General features: G+C 47.4%; 1 protein-coding gene across 6 annotated transcripts; it reads right to left on the bottom strand.

Moving 5' to 3' along the window:
* Positions 1-171: 171 nt before the first annotated feature.
* ptpn11b (protein tyrosine phosphatase non-receptor type 11b) lies at positions 172-21,881 on the bottom strand. Of its 6 annotated transcripts, XR_003786422.3 has the most exons (17): positions 21,723-21,881; positions 13,246-13,368; positions 9,194-9,388; positions 7,463-7,655; positions 7,266-7,385; positions 7,075-7,188; positions 6,233-6,329; positions 5,966-6,045; positions 5,674-5,829; positions 4,994-5,125; positions 4,632-4,789; positions 3,604-3,671; positions 3,365-3,516; positions 3,180-3,280; positions 2,908-3,029; positions 2,664-2,823; positions 172-2,250 (listed from the first exon to the last, which is right to left on the bottom strand). XR_003786422.3 is itself a non-coding variant. In XM_029156323.3 (16 exons), the coding sequence occupies exons 1-15, from the start codon at positions 21,734-21,736 to the stop codon at positions 2,942-2,944; spliced, it is 1,791 nt and encodes a 596-aa protein (XP_029012156.1). In that variant the 5' UTR covers positions 21,737-21,881; the 3' UTR covers positions 172-2,250; positions 2,908-2,941. The 6 variants fall into 6 exon arrangements, 5 of the variants coding, with proteins under 5 accessions (XP_029012156.1, XP_029012158.1, XP_029012157.1 ...); XM_029156323.3 differs by lacking the exon at positions 2,664-2,823; XM_029156325.3 differs by lacking the exon at positions 2,664-2,823 and having other exon boundaries at positions 4,632-4,786.
* Between the last annotated feature and the right edge of the window lie 833 nt (positions 21,882-22,714).

Here is a 22,714-nt window from a genome sequence, read left to right as displayed (position 1 = left end):
AAGTAAAACAAAGCCTCCATGACCCACTTCCCAACATCTCTTCGGGAACTATTATATTGGACGTACGACAGCCTGGAACAATATAAACAAGCTCCAGCAGGTCCACTCTCAGCGGTTTTCATTTTGAGTTCATTTTCAAATGGCAAACACAATGAAGAGAGGCAAAATGTGTAACGTTATAACCTTTTATTAAACTATATAATAAACCATTCTTATGCCATTCGTGGCAGCTCATTGTATCAGCAGGTGCAGCCTCAACAGCAACAAGGCAGAGCCAGTGCAAGAAAGAGAAGAAGGGGCGAGAACCTCCACTGAGCAACGAGGGGACTCTGCAGCACAAGTCACTGCAGGCGTCCTGCAAACGGCGGGAGCAACGAATCCAAACGTGTTCAAGTAAATGTAAAGGACAAGCACAAAGAAGTGATCATGTTCATGCTGCACAGCTCTGTGCACATCGCTCATCCATGGTGAGGTCACACCAATAATAATGGGACAAAACACAATGCAAATTATTAATTAAAAATGTACAATTTGAACAAAATTGAGCTAGAAAAAAAACAATAAAATAGAACACTGATAGCGAAAATCTAGTGCACCAACAAAAATAATTCCACTCCCAGTGGACGTCTGAAGAGCCTGAGGCCAGAGATTCAGCAGTTTCACACTTTCAAGTATTAATGTTTCACTACATCATCCACAATTTGACCCAAATAGGCAAAGTGAAATACAAAAAAAATAATAATAATTCTGAATCATCCACAGTGCAATATAGTTCAGAAACAATACGCAGAAGTCATTTCTCATTCATCGAACAAAGATCACGGTTCGGATGACAAACGGAAAAAAAAGAAAAGGAAAAACCAGAGGATTCAAATCTCCCTGACGTTCAAAGATCACGTGGCGCAGCAAATTTGGCCTGCGAGGACACAGGCCAGCAACTACTCAGTTCATAAAACAGCTTTGACTCAGAATCAACCATTAAAACACAGGACAGCAACTTACAATGGGAACGACTCACGGCCAGAATGCATAGATGCTCACACAAACTCTGTGGAAACTGCTGGGGGCCAATAACTATTCATTCTAACTGAATAATATCACATTTTAAACATTCTCAGACTGCAGCAGCCACTGAAGAGAGTGGAGCCTGTGACTGTTTGCTTTGGACTGAACGCGTCACGACGATCGGAGCTTGTGCAACCAATAAAAATAAAAATCACCTTTAACGCTTTAAACAAGCTACGTCACATTTCACCAGTGTATTTTGAATTCGAGCACGATGGGGCGGTGCTGATCCCGCAGGCTAAAAATAGTCGACAATCTGCCAGACAGCGCCGAGGGCTCAGTGCTCCGCAGCCTCGCTTATCGCATCAACGACGTCAGTTTACTCGCCTCGCTATCATCAAGCCTGGATTACAGCCATCTTCTAAATTACTTTTTAGAGACAAATCTTTTCTTCAATTTCGGGCAGATGGCCATCTGGCCCGCCGTAATCGGCCCGTCTCCCCCTCGTCTCGCTGCGACGGGCTCCTCCGACGGATGTTGGACGGCGCCAGACCTGCCGATGAACCAGGAGGACGGGTCACGGGTCGCTGCGAGGGGGCAGTAAACCACGTCTGACTGCAAACACCCATTCAGGAATCCTCCCCGGTGACATAAGCACCGACAGTTACTATTTTATTTAAATTAAGTAACTCTCTCTCTTTATTATACTGCTTATAAATAACAACTTTCCATCCCCCAAATTCAATATAATGACCACAGCTGGACACACAGGAGGAAGTAAAAGCGAAGGCGAGCGGAGACGAACAGAGTGATTTCTGGCAACGAGCGGACAAACAGCCAAGCTTCGACTTCGATAGGTCCCATTCAGTTCAGTTCATCACAGGGCAGGACAGGCTTCAGTATCTGTCGCCCTATAGAAATTAAAAACAAAAACGGTTGTTTTCCAGGATCTGGAAAGCAGGAACGGAGACGCGTCCCGTGGCAAGGCACTTGTGCTGGTTCAGAACAGGAGAGGCTTTGGAGGCTGGGAGGAAGGAGAGGCAGGGCGGGACAGAGACCCTGAGCTCAGGCGCGATGCTGCACGGTGCTCCTCTCTACCGAGGTTTCGCTCCAGACAGGAAAAGCCAGCGACAGAGGGGTCGACTCGCCACCATCGGCCCAGACAGCGAGGGCTGACCTGGGATCAGCGCACCCGCTTCCTCCCGCGGGAGGCCGTCAGGCGCCGATGAAGTGACAGCGCTGCAGCTGCCGACACAAACAGGATGAGTTACGCTGGTGTGAAGAGCTGACGTGATTACGCGTGAAAAATATAAAATATACACAAATAAAGGTGAACACGAACGCGCGATCCCATATATGAATTTATTTTAACATGCTTTTCATTAAAACCCTGCTCACGCTTTAGGCGATAACCCCAAACTACAGGTACAGAATCATTCACTCACTTTTTGTCCCCGTCTGCTCTAATTATCGCTCGGAGAGAGGAAACAAGGAGACGGAGAGAATCCAGTTTGATTAGAATTTCAGGCTAAATTGAATCTTTTGTTGCTGAGGGGAGCTACAGTACGGCGTCTTTTAAAAGGAAGCGCCGCTGACACGCTGCAATTTAAGAGAACTTCAGCCGTCCACTTACATGTGGAAAATGAATTTTAACTCACTGGAAGAAATTGAAGTGTGGAAAAGTTTTATCAGCACATTTGTAGTATTTCTTATTATAGAATCGTATTCCATCCACACAAGCTGTGGGTTTAGGGCCGAGTCTGAGTGGGCTGCGACACATGCAGTGTTGTTTATGGATCAGCTGTAATACAGCAGTCTCTGAGAACAGAGGCAAACAGGAGGACGCTCTTATTCACCCTTTTCAAATTCAAACAGTGCAGTGTGACTGAAGGCAGTACTCACAAGGGGCAGGCAGAGAGGCGGAGCTCCAGCGGCTTTACCTCCTTGTGTTGCTGCTGAATGACGTCTGCGGACTTTTAAAGTTTATGTTCTCGTAAACACTTGATGAGTCATCATTCGTCATCCTACAAGAACACAGAAAATGTCACTCTTGAGTTTGACTCATTTGTACAACAGAGTTGACAAATCAGACATTCTTCCACATTCAGCAAAAGGACCCCATATGTAAATATATAAACCTGAACTTAAAACAGACGCCTTGAGCTTCTACTCACACAGAAGAGGAGCGCGACGATGCCATGTTCAGTTTGGACCTTGAGTTGGTCATCGGGGGATATTTAATATTGGAATACTCCCTCTCCTTCATTTTATTCCTCTGCAAAGAGTCAACATGAACAACAGACTCAGTTTCGAGGAGCCCGTGAGGCATCGCGTCTCCCCCGGAAGCGGACTACGGTACCTGCTCCTCCTCCAGCCTCTTCTGAGCCGTGTCGATGTACTGCTGCACAGCCATGTAGATGAACTTATACTGGGCCTCCGTCTGCACCATGCCCGACCTCTGCTGCCGCACCCTCTGGATGGTCTTAGGGATGTCGATGTCACAGTCTAGACCTAGAACACACACACACACACACACACACACACACACATAAGGAGGCAGTACAAAGACGTGAAGTAATACACAGAGCGGACTCGTACCTTGGCGCCCAATAATGTCGATGAGAATGTCGATGACGATGATGGTGCCTGTTCTGCCGATGCCTGCACTGCAGGGAAGACAAAGTGGAAAGTCACGACATGCAGGTGAATCACTGGTGAAATTATGCATCAGCGTCAAGGAGAAAAATCTAAATTATTTGTTTTTATACAGTTAATCATTAATAAGTTCAGCGCTGAGGGCTGTAAAGCATAAGGTCGTGAATCGCAGCTGTGTCACATAGAAAATGCTGTTAGATCTCCAAGAGCTGAAAGACAACAACAACAATAATTTATCAGCAGCCTGATCTGCAAAGCTCTAATGGAGTCGTAGTCGACTTGGGGAGCAGAGCACGTCAAATGATGAATAAAATATAAAAATATGTTGACACTTATCAGTCCAGGAAGAAATTATTCATGATGAACTAAATCTGTCCAGCGCTGGGATAAATCTGAAACACTGGCGTTCACAGCTACTGAATGTTATTTAGCGACACTTGTCACCTCCATCTGCCAACGCTCGTCTTGTGGCCGGGGACGCGGACGCGTGGAGCCACAGTCGTCCCAGTTCAACAGCAAAAGCTAAACCACTAATGCAGAAGCAAAAAAGTGTGCCATTCATTCGCTTGTAGGTTCACAGTCAAACGGGTGCCAGACTCTGTCCAGTACAAGTTTATAACCTTAAGTATAGCGCACCCAAGTGGTCAAATTCAGTTTAAATTTCCAATTTATGGAATACTTGGTGAATTTTATCATCCGATGAGAAAACAAATTCACGAAATAAAACACCACAGACTCACAATGACCCACACACAGATTAAGTTGAATGGGAAACCCCCTGAAATTCTAAATGTGTGAGCGCATGACGCGTGTGCTGTAACTTGATATTCTAAAGGCGATTAAACTATTATTCCCTCAGTTCTTTCACTGTGCTTTCCTGACTACAGCATGGTCAGTGGCGTCTAATGACATTCTCCAGTGCCCTTGGTGACACGGACCCCCTCTGCTGTCTCCTTGTACTTGAACTGTACCTGCAGTGGACGACAATGGGCCCAGTGTCTGGAATGCTGCTCTGGGTGCGGTTGACCTCCTCCAGGAACCAGAGGACGCCACCGGGCTCGTTGGGCACCCCGTGATCTGGCCAGCTCAGGTACTGGTAGTGCCAGATGTACCTGGGACGCTCCTTCTGCTGGAAAGACACCGCGGAACAGATCAGTCAGAGGACGTTAGCTTTTACGGAGCGGATTTGACATTGTGTGTGTGTGTGTGTGTGTGTGTGTGTGTGTGTGTGTGTGTGTGTGTGTGTGTGTGTGTGTGTGTGTGTGTGTGTGTGTGTGTGTGTGTGTGTGTGTGTGTGTGTGTTTGTGTGTGTGTGACTATCAGCTCTTCCCACCCGGTCCAGACGGGTCACCTCCAACTTCCTCAGGACATAATCTTGTGCCGACCGCTCGTCCACGTTCCTCACCAGTACCTTCCCGAACTCTTTAGTGGCATGGAGGTCCGGCCAGTAGCGGACGCACTTGTTCTAAGCCGGAGGAAGAGAGCGGAGGAGGGAGGGCAGCGAGCGTTAGACAATCCGAGGAGCGAGCTCCTCTCAAGCAGCTTTCCAATCAGCTTAGCCGTCATACTATCCACGTTAGCCTGCCCCCTCCCACGCGAACCAACATCCCTATGAAAATCCACCGCTCTCTTGGAATCACTTAATGCCATCAAGTGCCGTCCTTTCATCTGAAAATAGCAAACTCAATCTCAGCCGTTGGTGCCGCTTATCATTTGCTCTCAACTTGAACGCTGCTACACGTTTAAGGATGTGTCGCTCTCTGAACCCTCGGGAAGCTAATCAGGGAACACCCTGTAGTTCATGGAGCTCTGTAAAAAGCAATCAGACCCAGAAACTGAACGTTTGAAACAAAAGCCAGACCAAATTTGAGTCGACTCTGCAAAAATTTAAACAAGAATAACTGGATGCTTTAAAAGCATAAAAATCAAGACATAAAACAGGGTCAAAAAACACAAAACATTTAATTATCTTAATAGCAGGCAACTGCAGCACTTCACACTACTGAACTATACCCGTCCTCGCTCCATCTCCTTTGTTGTCATTACGATCACGTGTGTGTTCTCCTGATAGACCATCTTCCAGAAGTCGATGACCGTGTTCTGGAGGCAGCCCTGGGTGGCGATGAACACTTTCCCGTCCTCCACGTGGCGCCCTTCCTCGTGCATGCTCTGTGTGGGGCCGAAAACATTCACACAGTTTCAACATTGTGACCATGAACAGTGAAAGTACACACACTGCATGTTGTGTATTACAGGTACTTGATGATGCTGATGCGTTATCTTGTCCAGCGCTAAAAATACTCACCCTGATGTAATTAGCATTGATGTAATCTGAACCGAGAACATCTGGATCAGCTTCCCTGATCTCAACGCGAGTTGTGTCAACTGAAAACAAGATCAGCCATCATCAATGCACAATGTAACGTGGACACGTTTCTGAGAGGATGCAGGTTTGTGGAGTAAGTTGTGACACTGCTCTGAGGCTCAGTCTACGCTGTGCGTTGTACATTAATGTCACTGTTTCCACAGGAAGCTGGAGAGGCAGGAAATGGCAGGTCGCTGCGTGACTCACAGGGCAGGATATTCTTGTATCGGTTTTTACTCTTGTTTTCTGGTTTCTGGCCTTCTTTCCGGGGATACAGCAGTTTGCACTCTTGTTGCTGAAGTACCTGATGAGATGTAAAAAAAAAAAAAAGTGTGTAAGAAGAAGTCGCAGGAAGTTAAAAAAAAGAAGGTAATGTATATAGAGCAGCTTTATGTCAGCAGGTTTATGGCTCTGATAACCACTCACACATAAAAGTATTTGTAAACACCAAACATTTTGCATTATGCACAAAAACTATATAAACTATTCCCATTCATGCCAGATGGACACAAACAAATAAGCAGGGGACAGGATTTGGTCTGCATCATTATTCAAAGATTAACCAAGCATAAATAAATGTGAATTCTCCCACTGGAAACAACAGAGACGTAAGCCTACGCAAAGCGATGCCAACCAGATGAATAAATAGAGGCTTTAAGAAGCCCGGCCTACATGATGAGATTGTAGATCGCAGCTATGTGACAAGCTACTGTTGCGGAAAATAGTATTTACTTAGGATAATACTGTGGCATTAGAATCGTAATCTGTTTGTAAAAGAAAAAAAAACACCAATGGAAAAAATTCTGCATCATGGGGGAAAATGGCACTTAATGATAATTTGCATAACAACATTTCCCTAATTATGTCTCATACATATGACTCAAGTCATCCACTTGTTCAGTGAAGGCTCATTTAAAAAAAAAAAAAATCACTTTAAAAACCAAGATGTTCCTAATTGATTGCGGCTTCACCGTATTGTTCCGACTGTAAGTGTCCCCATAGTTTTTAAAATGCAAAAGGAAGAAACGTACAACTCTGAGGCGACGTACCTCAAATTCCTCCCAGAAGCCTTGTTTGGGCTTCTCCGAGTTGTCCGCTACTTTGTTGAGCTCTCGTACCCGGTTCTCGATATTGGCGGCGTTGATCCTCGTGGCGTTGAAGGGCTGCGGTGAATCACAAACAGCTTCACGCACGGCTCCGCTCCGCCCGGCGGCGCCCGGCGGCTCGCTCCGTACAGTACCTGCTTGAGATGCACGACGATGCCGCTCTTCTCCACCATGGGGTTCTTCTTGTAGTGCTCCACCAGGTCGGCCAGCGTGTCGAAGCGCTCGCCTCCGCCCACGTCGTACTTCCCGTCCTGCTGCGGACAAACGGGCCTCAGTCCAGCGGAGGAGTCAGGTTAAGGGTTCCGTACAGGCCGAGGGCCCGCGTTCCTACCTGATAGCGGATCATGACGTGCGTCACCTTGGTCTTGCGGTCCACGTACTCGTGCTTCTCCTCGTTGGTGAGGACCGACAGGACAAAGTCGCCCGGCTTACTTTGGCTCTCCCGTACCAGGAAGCTGCCGGCCTTGCCCTTCTCTGTGAGCAGCTTCTCTGCGTCTCGCCCAGAGAGGTGCCCATGGTACCACCTGGTGGGACGGGAAACAGCAGACAGGGACAAAGGGCTCGTTGATGACAAATGACTCGAGGAGCAATACAGTACAAAAAGTTTTACTGAAGTATATTATATTAAACATCTCATAATTACAGAAATCACCTTGCTGTGTTTGCAGACCCTGCCTTGGGTAAAATCATTATTCTAAATTATGTTTGACATTCAGGGTTAAAATCATTTTCTGAGAGTATCACAATCTGTAATATATACGAAGCTCAGCTTCAGGGTAAATGAGGTTTCAAGGCAAGAGAATTATCAAGACGAGTGCGAAGACGAACACTTGACCAAATGAGGGGGAAGATGAGCTTTATGCCTCCAGCCTGAAGGGGAGGAAAATCCATAATGTAGCTTTATGCTTTAACTTAATGACTGCCTGTGATTGTGAGCACAGACACCTAAAGTGCCTCTTGTTTTGTTGCAGCCTCACTCAGCTGCTGCTGTTTTTTTTTTTTCCTGTGTGGTGAGCAAGAGCATGTAGGAGGCTCTGACAAGAGACGCATGTAGAATGGAAAAACCACATGAACCAAAACCATAGATCAAGTTGTTCTAAGACCTAAATAGAAGCTAAGATACACACAGCTCGATGTGCAGATGTCTAGAAAAAAAGAAAAAAAAAAAAGTACATAACTGGCTCAGAACGGGTGCGTTTGTGTGTGCGGACGGCTGAGAAATGATGCTTTATTAAACGGAGCCTTCCAAATGCGCTTCCTCTGAGCGAGAGCACGCACGGACCCCTGGTATTAACACACCAGCTGCTGCCTTTCATTTTAAAGTGTGGAGGTGTACGTCTGTGTCTAATCTGTGCGTGCAAATGTTGGCATGTGGATGCTTGAGCATGAATAAGAACAGCATTTGGGAAAATGCTACTATTTGTGTCCGTAAATGTAAAATACGAAAAGTGAGGTTTCCTTTGAGTTGCGTATTAACACGCAATGCACAAAACAACACTATCATCTGACTTTACACTTCTCTTCGTTAGTGACTTAGTGCCGTCATGCACCGATGTGGTCCAAGACGAGGGAAGGATTCTTGTTAATTACACACCTTTGTCTGACATCAGCAGTTTTACCACCGGCTCCAAATGCTGCCTGTGGCCCTAATGGGCTCAACATGCATCACAACAGCGCTTTCAACTATCGCCGGGAGTCGAATCAAGACCGAGAAATCACAAGGACAGACTCGTGCCCCGAGCTCCGCAATCTGTAGCGTGAAAAAGCATCAGGCCGTGCAGGACACACTAAGTGCACAGAGAGTCCCGCTAATAGCATTTCTCAGGTGGTTTACTGCTTCTCGAGGCGGGATGAACCTTTACAGGACGACACCCCCGAGCTCCTCTGAATAAAAATAACTAATGTGGAGGAAACTTTCACGGACTGCGAATAAATGTACAGTAAATAAGACAACAATATACTGTGGTGACCTTCAATGAGTCCACTTGTGTTACCCACACAGTGCTGTGCAGGAATAGCCTGCGGCCTATTTCAGCGTGTGGCTGTGTGAGTCTGCCGGCACCTCTCAGACGTGGGGTCCTTGCAGTTGAGTGGGTACTTGAGCTCTATGACATGTCCGTTGCGCTCGCGCAGCAGGTCCTGTTGTTCCGTGTAATACTGCACCAGCTCTGCCAGCGTCGCGAACTTCTCCCCCCCGTACAGGTCATAGTAGTCGCCCGAGTTCTGGATCTTAATGTGCGTCACCTCATCGTTGCGCCTGGAAAAAAAAAAAAGAAGAAGAAGAAGGAGGAAATGTGTGAGCAGAGGTGGACTCGCTCCAAAGAAGCGCTCTGATTTGTGTGTGTGTGTGTGTGTGTGTGTGTGTGTGTGTGTGTGTGTGTGTGTGTGTGTGTGTGTGCGTCGTTCGCCTGCACCCTGCAGATATCCGAGCGCTGAACCCACACAGACGCAAAAAGCCGCCCACACGTGCACGTACGCTCACAAATACTAAATGAAAACCATACACACGGCGTCGTCCGGCTCATCCGGCCATCTGCTCTCAGCTCCTATATAACTTTAAGTAATGAAGGAGGATTTATCCAACCTGTCGACACGTGTCGTCCGTCTCCTGTTATTTCCTCGCATTAATTAAACTGTTGGTGAAACAGAAGAACAAATAACCTTTTTCATATGTGCCAACAAATGATTTGAAAAAAAACAAAAAAACAAAACAATCTGCTCCGTGTTTTTGACACTGGGTAGTTTTCATATCCGCCGTGTGCCGTGAGTGCAGAACAGCGGAACCAGAAACCGACGCCGATAAGCCGGCCAGCATTTGGTACCGGTTTGCATATTCAAAGTCCGTCGGCCAATTCGCTCTGCAAAGCGATGATCAGCCGACGCTCGACTGCAGCGCCACGGATCCCGTTTCCCTCCATCGCTCTTTCTGGCCCTCGTAAATGTCACCTCGCTCGCGTCCGTCCTCACACTCTACATACTGTAAATCCTTTGCTCTGTTCTCGTACTTATCCGTCCCATAATCCATCTCTCGCAGCGTTTCCTGGTTATTGCTTTATGGCTCTATTAGAGGCTACCAGTCTCTGGCCCCATTAAAGGCCCCTCAACTCTCAGACCAAAGCCCCGTTTTCCCCTCAGAGTTTAACACCATTAACTCTGGAATGAGCCAAACATGTCCTATTAGATTTACATTCATCCAGACCCGGCCTGTGTCAGATACCCCTCATCTCCATGGATACTTCACCATACAAGATAAGAGTTCAAGAAAGTTCAGCATCAGCTCCGCTCTGAGTCACTCCTCGTGTTCCAGCACAACATTTGACATCACTCCGTCTTTTGTTATGATTTCCTAGCATTTACAGTAAAAATCATTCGCCTCCCGGGGAATTTGCCATCACAACTGATTTATCCTCATGACCTCATGCTCACTGCCGTGCACAGGTTTCCACGATCAACCTCTGGGTCAATAATGCAAAGCGGAAGAGCAGAGTAACACTACTCAATACTTTTATAGCATTGATGAAATGTCTTAATATGGTGGAGTGAAACTGCTTCATTTTAACTAGACATACATTCAATAACAGACGGCCCCAAAAAATGCAATACACACAAACCAAAAGGTTTGTGACAATTATAATATTTATGATTACAGGCTAAAAGACATCAATTTGGATTTGTTTGTACAGTGGTGACTGTGTCACAGAAACCCAAAGCAAAAACCTCATACTCACATATACCTCCTATGATTAAACTGTGAAAAAAAAGCCGTGGCCAGTGTTTAATCTCACGCCGCTAAGATACACATGCACAACTGGGGAATATATTGTTCAGAAAGCACATTAATATGTATGTGCAAAACCTACAATGTATAAATTATTGCTTGTTTTGCCCTGGAGCTATTGCAAGCAAGATGTTTGAGTCAGAACAGCCTGAAACCACTGAGAAATCCCTTTTACAGCTTCCAGTCGACTTATCAACCTCGGTTTGATAAAGTTCTGGCCTCCATTTCTCTTTTTTTTTTACATTTCTACATACTGCTAGACTGCTTTTCAACCCAACTCCCATAAGAGCAGTGGTAAAACCTTCAGATAAAAGTGTCTGCTGTATGAATAAACCACCACAGCCTGACAGAGCCTTTCAAACGTGCTGTCAGGCCAGTGCATTGGGCATTTCAAGCAGCCGCGGAAAGAAAAACAGCCACAGACCGAGTGTGACATCTGCTAAAAAAGCCTTTTTGGACCGCGTTCATCATTTCGTCAACGCGCTGCCTTCTGAAGGCTGAGCGGCTTGAACGAGTGCTTCCAGCTGTACAAACGTGTTCACGCGCAGCGAAAGCATCTCAAAAGGCTCAAAGGCAACAGGCAACGCATTAATAGAAACAACTGGGTTTAGAAGTCCTGCAGACAGTCAGGGGTCGGCGGAGCTGGACAAATAAAAGCCTGAGAACTTCCAAGAAGCAGAACGGGAGAGCAGTCAACAAGCCGCATGCTTTTATGCCATTAGCAGATGCATTTATATAAATAATGTATCCACAATGATGACAATAGAATGTCTGCAGTGGAAATACATTTAAGTAAATCATGACATTATTCAATACGAAGAAAATTCATTTGGCAATTTTCCCCACGTAACTCTCGCCCTTAAAAATCCTCACCAGGCTGTTAAGTGTATAAAAGAGCATGAAAAATGACGGGGAAACTCGTTCAGACTGCTCCTCTTAACAAAGCTGGACTTGGTTATAAATTATAGGCAAACTTTTTCTCCAACTTCCCTTTTTCCGACTGAAACTCCGAGTTGATTACTTTTTCAAAACCCGCAAAAAAAAAAAAAAAGCAGCTCTTATTAGCATCTCAGACTTCAGTCCTCAGATGCTTTTGAGCAGCAGCTCTGCCCGACTCCCCCCTCCTCCCCCTCACCTCGCGGAGCAGAGAGGTGCCGCCGATAAGAAGTGGAGCCGCCGAGAGGGGGAGATAAGACGGAGAGAACGAGCGCCGACCGGGTCCCCGGGCGTCCGTCGCAGTCTGAACATTCGCCGCGACGGTCTCGCTAATAACAACCTTGGAAAGGAGAAACCTGGCTAATGACGAGCTAATTAGCCTCCCCTCTGTTCTGATAAAACGCCGCCTATCTGCACGCGCCCGCTGTGTGTGAAGAGTAATAGAGAACGAGGGGAGGTGGAATAACGGCCCCACTAAAAATAACCTCCACAGTAATTACCTTCTGTAGTTTCTTGTCCGGACTATTTGGTGGAGGGCAAATGAATCTCAATAGGTTCCTCAAGGTGTACGAGGTGTGAAAGGTGTGAAGCTGAACACTGTGGCAGGACGCTGCGAGACGTCTTGTGGTTTCAGACCCCGCGCTCCGCTCGCTGTTCGGTTCAAAGCGACGCTCCTCGCGTGGCAGGTGCTGAGGTTCTGCCCACTTGACCTCACTGTGTGTTTAAGTCTGTCAAATCCACAAACTGTGGCTTCAGCTTACCCCAGCGGACACACACACAGGGTCAAAGCCTCAACCGCTCTCACTCTAAAGTATAACTTAGCCACTTCCCTTCACACACACACACACACACACACACACACACACACACACACACACACACACACACACACACACACACACACACACACACACACACACACACACACACACACACACACACACACACACTCCCCTTCCTGCGCCTCTACCCGCCGACATGTCCAGCACGCACTCATCCTCTGCAGCAGGCACTCGGTGGATGGAGAGACACGTCTGGACAGAACGAACGGCGGTTTGACGCGGTGGCGGCCTTGGCGCCGCCGCCGGGCTCTTCTAGCGGCGCTACTCCAGCCCGTTCGTGCGAAAACGCTACTAAAAATCACACTTTCCGCGCGGCGGCCAACGCGTTCCTAGAAATACTTGCACAAACGACTTCTGTTTAAACGCACCTGTTCACCCACAGAGAAAACGTTACATCACTCCATGAAACGAGAGCGGAACCTGTGCGGACGGAGGCCTTCCCTCCTGAACTTTCCACTTTAGTCAAACAGCGCAGCCACTGCTAATGAACCCAGTCTAATGGCTGGAGGGACCACTGCAGTGTGTAACGATGCCAGTGCAGGGGACCCAGGCACCCACCTGACTGACAGGGTGAAGTCCCCTGGGTTGCTCTTGCTGGGCCGGGCCAGGAAGCTGCCGTGGACGCCCCGAGTCAACAGGAGCTGCTCTGCCTCGATGCCGGTGATGTTAGGGTGGAACCACCTGAAAAGAAGTGGACACGGAAAACAGAGAGAGGCCTGTTACACAACAGAGCAGAACTGGGTCATTTCATACGCATCGGTCCGGATGGAGGGAATATTAGAGGTTCATTTTGTGTAGCATCAGATTCTCTCTTGTTTAGAGACAACTATTTAGACCCACTAGTTATTAAGTAGTGGATGCGTGACCACACTCTCATGCATGAGAATCAATTTGCAGAGTATTAGTCACGATGGTTGTGGTGGTACACTGTGTACTTCCCGTGAGTAAAACCAAGTGACAAAACACTGTTTGGTATACAAACTAAAGTACATGCGTGTCACGGTTTTGACTGGGAAGTACCTTCAGGTACTTGTAGCACGAAGCCAAAGCTAACAAACGCACGCTACTTCCTCTCTTGCAAAACACTCCAGTCAAATATTTATCCCCTCACTTCATCCAGGATCTGGGTTATACACCAGTTTTCTAATGCCGCCGCTTACATGAGAGAACCTGCGCTGACGTCTCACAAACAGTCACAAGACGCAAACCAGAGATTAAAAAAAAAAAAAAAAAGGAGTGGAGTCAAAACTGTGCTTAACGTATGAGGGACAGCATTAGCCCCAAAGACGCGGTGAGCGGCTGCACCCGCCCAGTCAATGGCTGTGTCAGCTGCACGGATTTAGAGCTCATGTTTAAGCAGGGATCATTGGGTTAAACCTCCCTAACTACCGTGCGCCACTGCTCGCTAATCCGGAGCACCATTAGCCATTCAGGGCCTCTTTGTGTCAAGACGGGACTGACGTGCACGAGCCCTGACTGCACGCTAAGTGACACAAATGAGATTTTACACACGGGGACTGCAAAATTAGCCAGTTCTGCGGTTTCTAATTGCCAACACTGTATGTACTATAATCATGTCAATAATATCAAAATAAAAGATGATATAATCATGCATGATCCCGATTGGACAGGAACACGAACCACCTGCAGCTCACGGGCACTGACCTGAACCTGAGACGCTGTCACTAGAACGAAACCTTCAGTTTGCTCTATAGAGTGTTAGAGATCAGAAAACAACAGTTGGTTTGACAAATGAGTTAAAAATGAGCCCACAGATTATTCAAACACCAAAATAACCTTTAGCTGAATCCCTCGACTTTGAATGTAAAACGAGAGTAAATGTCAACGACTCAACCAGAACGGGAAAACAGCCTTGTTTGACACATGGATCAAAACAAACCGGGGAAATGATGCATTTCACACACGCCACCGGCGCCTTTTCTACCAGCGCTCCCCTCCACACGCCACAAAGGCTCATATTGATCAGCAGACGCCGGCTCGGCCCAGAGAGCAGGCAGCGGAGCCGGGGAGATCATATCTGGAAGCTTCAGCAGCGGCCCAGCGTTGAGCCGCTTCTGTTTTGGTGCGGTGGATGACACAAACCCATGACCGTGGGATAAAAATAAGACTCGTGTGTCAGCGCAGCAGATCTCGTGTCACTTCAGCGCAGCGAACACACACCGGGATGCTGTTCGAATGATGGGATCGGCTCCCAGCTAATCACCTCTGCAGGAAACTCCTCATATAATCGCTGTGTAATAAGGAGACGGAGGCGCGCGGCTCCTCTCAGCGAAGCTCGGGGTTTTTGTGTTCGTAAGAGCGACTTTGTTCAGCGCACACGCCGACGTGACATTTAATAAAACTAAAAAAGGAAAAAAACGCTCGAAATTGCTTTTCGGGAACTAAATGTAAATGTCAGGCGCGCGGTGCGTGCCTTTTTGGGGACGAGGCGACTGTCACCGCGTTCCGTTCGGCGGGCGAATCAAAGTGACGCCGCCTCTGCTGTGACAGAGAGGAAACGCGGGAGCGGAGGACGCGGAGACGGGCGCCGTAGCGACGCTCGATGCAGAGGGTCGCGGCACCAATGCCAGCTCTTTTTCTATATAGGTTTCACTGAGGGGAGAGAACTCTGACCCAGAACGGATCAGCAGCACTTTCTCTCAGAGCCAAGAGGCGGGAGCAGATGAGTGGAGGATCTTCGCATAGTAAATAGTAACTGATTACAAGTGGATTAGTCATAAATACGACCAAGAGCTGGGGTGGACACGGTCCTGCCTGTGCTGCAGGAGAGTTCTCTGAAAGTCTGTTTGGGACTTGACAGGAAGTGACTCAAAGACACTGAAGGAGTGATAAAAGTATTATCCATGAGGCTCGGGATCCTGGTGACACGTCATTCAGCACAATACTTCACCTCAACTGTCTCTATTTGGATTCAATTTAAAAAATAAAAGCATGTCACTGGGCCAACACGCCGTGCTGTGGAACCACTGATAGGTCACGGGTGTCAGATGGTGGACAGATTATTTGTGGTATTGTTTTTAATCCTACACACAGTCACACGGAAAAATAATAACAGCAGGGCAAAATGCCTTATGTCACTAATCCATATCTAATCCCGCGTCAGTGCTGCTGTCCCTCGTCAAATCATCAGGACAATAGCGGCGGGCTGGAGGCAGATGCCAGCGCCGGGACGGTTTCCAGCCACAACTCTTCCCTTCACAGGAAGCAGAAAGCAGCAGAACTTTCTCCTCGGTGCCGTGGATGCACAAAAAGCACACACACACGTCGCCGCCTGAGACTGAAGCGGCTGCTACTGCTTCTCCAGCCGGGTCTCCACGCACACACTGCTTTTAGTTCACGTGACCTTTCAGAAGGCTCTGTTTATTAAACTAAGCAAACTCTAAGAGGAGGGGTTCAACATTGACGCAGAAAGAAAAAAAAAAAAAAAAAGAAGTGGGTTTGAATGGAATCGCGTGTGCCCTACCTCACCATTCTGGTCAAAGCCTGCCTCAGCCCCTCGCTTCAGCAGCCTCAGCTTGGTAATCCACCACTGGGCACTGTTACACAAGGGAGGGTGGGAGGGAGTGAGGGAGATATAGAGACGGGGGGTGGGGGGTCAGATAGAGTGAGACAGAGACAGTGACAGAAGCGATAGAGAAGCGAAGGGGGTGCTTTGTAAGAGTGTTAGAGAGAGAGAGAGAGAGAGAGAGCGAGAGAGAGAGTGTGCAGGGGCGAGCGAGGGGGCGGAGGCCTTTTAATCTGGGATTTGGACCAGCGTGAGCGGGCGCTGATACCAGCGCTCGCCGCCGCTATCAGCGCCCTGCTGCTGCGGGGGGGGGGCTGGCAGACGGTCCTCCATCGGCCTCACCTCACCCGCTGCAGGAGGTCAGCGGCCACCAGAGCCCACTGAGCGGCGGCCGGTCCGGGCTGGGCCGGGCCGGTGCTGGCATCGCTAGGTCCCTGTCCGGGGCCAACTGCGACAGCTTGGTTAGCAGAGCATGTGGATTACACCTAATCGCTCGTGGCGTAGTTACACCGGATAATAGTTAGCTCGGGCTAAGCCGCCAATCTAGCCAATTCAGCACTGTGCTATTAGGCTATCCATTCAGCAGGTGAGCATCATCTCCCCCTCATCAAAGGCAGGCGCGGTCTCATTTCATCTACTTAAGTTCCATTGGAACAATAAATATGGTAAATACAAAAAAATAAACAATAAAATGAACTATTTTACGCCCGTGATGGGAGGATCATGTCATGTTCCCACCACGCATTGACCCCCCCACCCCAAGAGAATCTCTACAGAACCAAATAACCACGCGGTGACAGACTTCTTACACGTTGGTAAATTACAGTACTTCTCTAGTACAGCCTGATTTTGGCTGCAACTCCAACGCTGTCCTCTTTCATAGACGGCGAACGAAATGAGAAATTTTATTTTTAATTCTGAAACTCATTTCCCCCAAATGTCACTAACGCGCGGCCGGCTGCGGGGCCCTCGATGGCTTTGGTGGGAGGCCGCTGTGAGCCTCAGTGACACTATTATTTGGTAATCTGGCTGTCTGTGCAGACCAACGTGTTTGCCCTTTCTCTTCCGGTGTGTGCTGCTCCGTTTAATGATTACCTTTAAGGCCATCTGTCACCAACTAAGGCTTGTGGAAACAGACTTCATAATTATAAAACTGTGAAATAGAATGTCGTTTTAAACGAGCTGCATGCAAATATGATGCTTGCCATTAGTGCATTTGTAATAATTCTTTGCTCCAGTGTAAAATAACGCACATTAACTTTTCCAGTATTGATTCACTGAAAAACTGCCTTGTGTCCTGTTGCCCTCGTGGCTGCAGGGAGCCAATTCTAAACAAACTCTGGGTTAATGGTGCGTTTCAATTTCAGGATTGCAATGACGCAGTATAAATTATTTTAATTTTCAAAATTATGCAAACCAAAAAAAAAAGTTTTAATGTCTCTAAAGCCATGTGCTGCTTTTACCTTCACCTTGTCTGTGTGGTTCAGCCCACATCATCCTCCTCTACTGCCCTATCCATTATCCCCCCTCCTCCTCCTCCTCAGATCACGACTGCAGAAGCAGGAGTGACTCACGGCTTTCCAAGAATAGGATTCCCTTTGACGAGCACCAGGCGCCCCGTTTCCCTGCATCTGGCCTTGGGCAGCGAGACGCACAGAGGGGGGGGAAGACAAAAAGACGGGGAATCCAAATGGCCCGGTTTTATCTGACAGGACGCCGGCAGCGAGAAGGGCGAAGAAGCTGGGCGTAATTTAGGCTGCTGCAGCCTCGGCCTCTGGCTGGTGGAGGGGAAACAGGCCCCGTGTGCATCCAGACTCTGCTCTGCCCACTTACATAACGTCTCAAGTTCAATTTAGCCCTGGTCGGCTATTTAAAGTGTGCCTGTCTCGGCCTGCTGACAAGAAGGTGATATACTTAGCGTCCAGGGCGCAGCATGAAAGCTGCTGCTGGCGCTATACTGGTCCCAGACGAGCCCGGGGGGTGGATTTGGGCGACGTGGCAGATATTTTTAGCGCCGCTGACGACCCGGGGTATTTACATGAGGGGCGACACGCGCAGACCCGTCCACGGCTGAATACTTGACCTCGCCGCGTACCAGCAGGCGGCCGGGTCGGTGGAATGGGCCGAATGACTGGGGTCCATGCAGCACGGAATCCACCAAACGCTGAGTCACCTGAGAAACGGGCCAAAAACCGCCTCCAGCGTTCATCCTGCATGTTCTTAGGAGGAGGACAGCTGACCGTGAAGCGTAACCATGGCTCGTGGTTGGTCAAACACACGGGTGAAGTGGATCCAGGCATTACTGGTTAATAAATGACTGGATGTCCACGCACACGTTCAGGCGGCCGCTCACACAACAAGGGGTTTATTTTACTGCTTTCACCAACATGGGAAAGATCTTTACGTATGCGTAATATTAAATAATAAAATGAAGGAAAATAGTCGACAGTAGTAAAACTAACAAGAAATGTGTCATTGTTTTTTTATGTCCAGCCAAAACACAGACAAAGCAAATGTCCTCAACAACAGACGATGACTAGGACTGCGTTGGGTTCCCCCCGACAGGAAAATCTTACAGATCACAATCTTATTATTAAAACAACTCATGAGAATAGGTTAAGATTTTCCTCTGACTTAAAAAAAAAATACTACTTTAAATGTCACCTCAGCTTAGAGGGAGGACGATTGGGTTTTGTCAGACTATAGAACCACAAGTGAAATATTTAGTCATCTACTGTATTTTACTTAATGGCAATTTTTTTATAATAATTATCAATTGCAAAAGTTTAATATTATTTATTGCTTAAGAATAAAAATAATGTGACACATACAAACAGTAGGATAAGTTGTCTATTACTTTTAACACTGCTTGTAGAGTCATTACTGTGCAAAACTTGGACTAAACACTAAATATTTGACATACGTGTGGAGAAACTTGTTAAGAATTAAAAATATTAGCCATTTGGACAAAGCTGACAAAGATTTCAACTATGTCTCCTATCACGTACGTGCATCGCTTTCTATCTGATGCAATGAATGAAATGTAAAACATGCACCGCTGGTCTGCCCAGCGCCCTCTGGAAGCGGCGGCGGCGTTATCTTCTTCCCCCACGCGGGCTCTCTTCCTGTCGACTTATCGAGAAAACGGAGTCGCTGGTCGAAACGCGCCTCAGTGACAGATGAGCTCTGTTCCATAAACACAGAGCAGAGGTGGTTCCCAAAAGTGAAGCGCTGCAATATCACCCTTGGTGATATTGCACTTCCCCGGTTCACAGTCAGTGAAGCCACAGTTACATGGACGCTCATGTTACAGCGAGGGACAGGACAAACGGTTCCTCTGTGATCAAGTCTTTACCACGAATACAATGACAACATGTGGAAACACCAGCAGCGCGGCGAAACGACCCCTCCTGAGCGTTATGGCACGATAGCAGGTCTGCCACATCAGAAGGTGGACGGTCACAGAGAAACTGACCGGAGAACAGCTGAAACCCCCTTTTTAGCTCTTCTCAGTGTTTTCAGTCCATCGCTCCTCACGGCCTCCTGTGACTTCGGTCCCCGAGGAAAAGCCTAGCGATAAACAAACGATGGCACCGCCGCTGCCACATACTGTGCTGTGCCGTATGTTACGCAACTCGCTGACCTTCCACATTTTAACACCTTTACAATTGTGTCTACTGGCGACAGCTTTTAGCCCAGTCTGGTCTAATCCAGTAATCCCAAGGTATTTGGAAGTGGAAATAAAAGTGAAGTTTAAGGTGATTACGACAAATTTCTGCTGTATTAGACGAGTGACTGATGCTTTATTGTGCAGACATGACCCACATACTTCAGGAACCTCTGGGACACCAACCATTTAGAATTGTTTATGCAGTTTTTTTTTTTGTTTTAAATTCAGGTCTCATGCATGATAAACATAAAAGACTTTTCAATGATAGGAAACCACCCACCGCAGCACGTTCACAAACATTTGGATATTACCTGACGGCTCATGTAAATCTGAGCCACACTGCTTCACTCTAAACAAATTTGTGTACAATGTGCAAACAGATCCAGATTCGTGTCAGTGTATGAAGAGGAAACTGGAGTAAAACAGAACGGCAATCCTCTATAAATATGGAAATGCCCTACCAAAATTTGTAAAAATAATTTGAGGACACCTGGCATTTCCCACGTTCCTTAAATGCACATCATCCTCACAAAGCTAAACTGAATTGTAAAGCAAACAAAAAACAAACTATATTACAAATGATCAAAAATCAACTGTGTTGTTTCAGAGGGGAGATAAGCATGCTTGTGTATGGCGAAGCGGGACTAAACTCGTTTTTGCCATCGTTTCCACCCATATAGCTGCAGACCGTCTGTATCATACACAAACCCTGAATGCCAACTTTGCACTTTCCTGAGATCACGTCAGACACGAGGGTCACGTGTTCAGAGGTCACTCGGCATGGAAACACGCACGGAGAGACACGCCTGCACAACTTCGACAAACAACGAGCGACAGATCTGCCAAAATTAAAAAAAAAATTAATAATAAAAAGCTGTATTCCCGTTATATACAAACCACTGGTTCAACATTTGTCCATTAAAGCGTTCAGCACGCTCATTGCTGCACAAACAAAGCTAGGCAGCGTGTCCCTGAGCTCTACACATAATTAGTGCACGGTGCGTCTGGTTAATAATATAAGCACAGTAGAGTTATTGCTGGTGGGAAGAACGTGTACATATTTATAAATAACGGGCCACAGGTTTACACTGGTTTTCAAGCTGCACTTCCTAATTACACACGTTGTTTAACTGTTGAGCGCTGATTCGCAGCGTGTTAGTGGAGGCCCGAGCCTGACGCAACGGTGGAAACGGCAAAGCGCCTCCTAAATGAAACCTGCGGGCCTGTACGTTCACTCTAACGCTCTGTGTGCAGATTAGATGATCAGGAAGCCGTTAAAAAACTTCCTGAAATGTGCAGACAAAGAGAGGAGACACAGGACAGACTCAAAAGCCCCACAGCGGTAAATTAATAAAAAAGAGCGCATGAAATAAGTTAATATGAAAAAAAAAAAGTTTAAAAGGAAATGTATTTAATTTTATGTCTGGCTTTAGTTGCACTTCGTGACTTAATAACATCCTTTACGCAGATTAAATAGGTTAAAATAAAGGTAAAAAAGTGAAAACGCAACGACGTGTTTACTCTAATTTTATTAGTTCCAACAGCAGCTGGACAAATTAAAGAAACTTCAACCTCTGTCGAAGCTCAGCGACGTCATGAGTGTAATAAAAATCACAGACCGGACCGTTACATTAATTCAGCGCGACTCCAACAAAGTTTCCAAGCAGCCGCAAAACTAAAACACAAGTGTCTCCGTTTAAAGGTCTGTGGCAGATATTGGAAAGTTGCGTCGCGCCCGCGTCCCGGCCTCCCTCGGCCCCGGAGCCGGTACCGGAGTCACCGAGCGGCCGAACGGGACGGCGACGCCACCGACGGCGCGGCGACCGAGCTCCGCGTTACCTGCGAGATGTCATAGCAGCGCGTGAGAGCTGCGCAGCGTCTTCAAACGATCCCTGCCGCCTGTGCCGAGCCGCCGCGAGCACTGACGGAGCGGGCGAGTCCGCGTCGCGTGCCGCGCGCAGCGGCTGACACGTCTTCCGGTTGGCGCCTTCAAAATAAAGACGGGCGCTTTGGAGGCGACGGGAGGTTTAGCGCCAAGCCACGCGCAGCGTTTATGTTTGCGCGGTCTTTTAGCTGTTTTCGCAGTGGGCTGCAACTATGCGACGTTTGCACCCTTAAGAAGCGATACTACATAAGCTAGGCTGTTTTGCTGTATTTTATTTTGTTGCACGGGCAATAAGGAGAGTAATCAAAAAGTGAGTTATGCAGCTTTATAAATTTGATCAAGTTACTTTTTTATGTGTTTGATTAGATGCATTGGGCTCTAGGTTATTATCACACCAGACACCAGCTCTTCCTGTTCTGTTCTGACTAACCCTATTTATTAATTATACAAATGATCAACAATGATTAGCTGCAAAAGAACAGTCCAATATTGCTCTTCATGGGACACTAGCTGGAAATAAATGCTCCGTTTATACCCAGCCATTAGTTTTAAGCAGTGAGCAAATGCGAACGAACACGGCGAGTGTTGCAGTTATGAAGCTGTGCTATTGTACTGTAAGTGATAAGGGAGGTCTCACTTCCTCTGCAGTCCCAAAGTCATGATGGGACGGCCTCCCGGCTCTGGAGGCTGGCATTGGTGGAAGGAGGGAGGGGGGGCGGTAGGAGCAGCAGAGCAGCATTGACGTCACCAGCCTGTGGTTATCAGTGGAGGTTAATCTACTGGGGGATAGATGGGCTTATGCAATTGTCTGTTAGCCCACAGGCTCCACATCTATGGATTTGCTTTTCCACTGTTTGACCCAGTGCGCCGCTGCAGCCTACCGACACCGAGATGATGGAGTGGGAATTTCTCTTCTCGGCGGAATCTCTGTTGTCAGAGTGCCAGA

This window comes from Betta splendens, chromosome 7 (genome assembly GCF_900634795.4).
Source record: "Betta splendens chromosome 7, fBetSpl5.4, whole genome shotgun sequence".
Taxonomy (NCBI): domain Eukaryota; kingdom Metazoa; phylum Chordata; class Actinopteri; order Anabantiformes; family Osphronemidae; genus Betta; species Betta splendens.
This window is presented reverse-complemented; position numbering and strand designations above follow the sequence as displayed.

Excerpts from the sequence above, each read along its gene's own strand:
- ptpn11b (XM_029156323.3), bottom strand. Across the intron at positions 7,386-7,462 it reads ACGTCATGATCCGCTATCAG|CAGGACGGGAAGTACGACGT; the intron begins GTAGGAACGCGG and ends GTTTGTCCGCAG. Across the intron at positions 7,189-7,265 it reads TCGTCGTGCATCTCAAGCAG|CCCTTCAACGCCACGAGGAT; the intron begins GTACTGTACGGA and ends GATTCACCGCAG.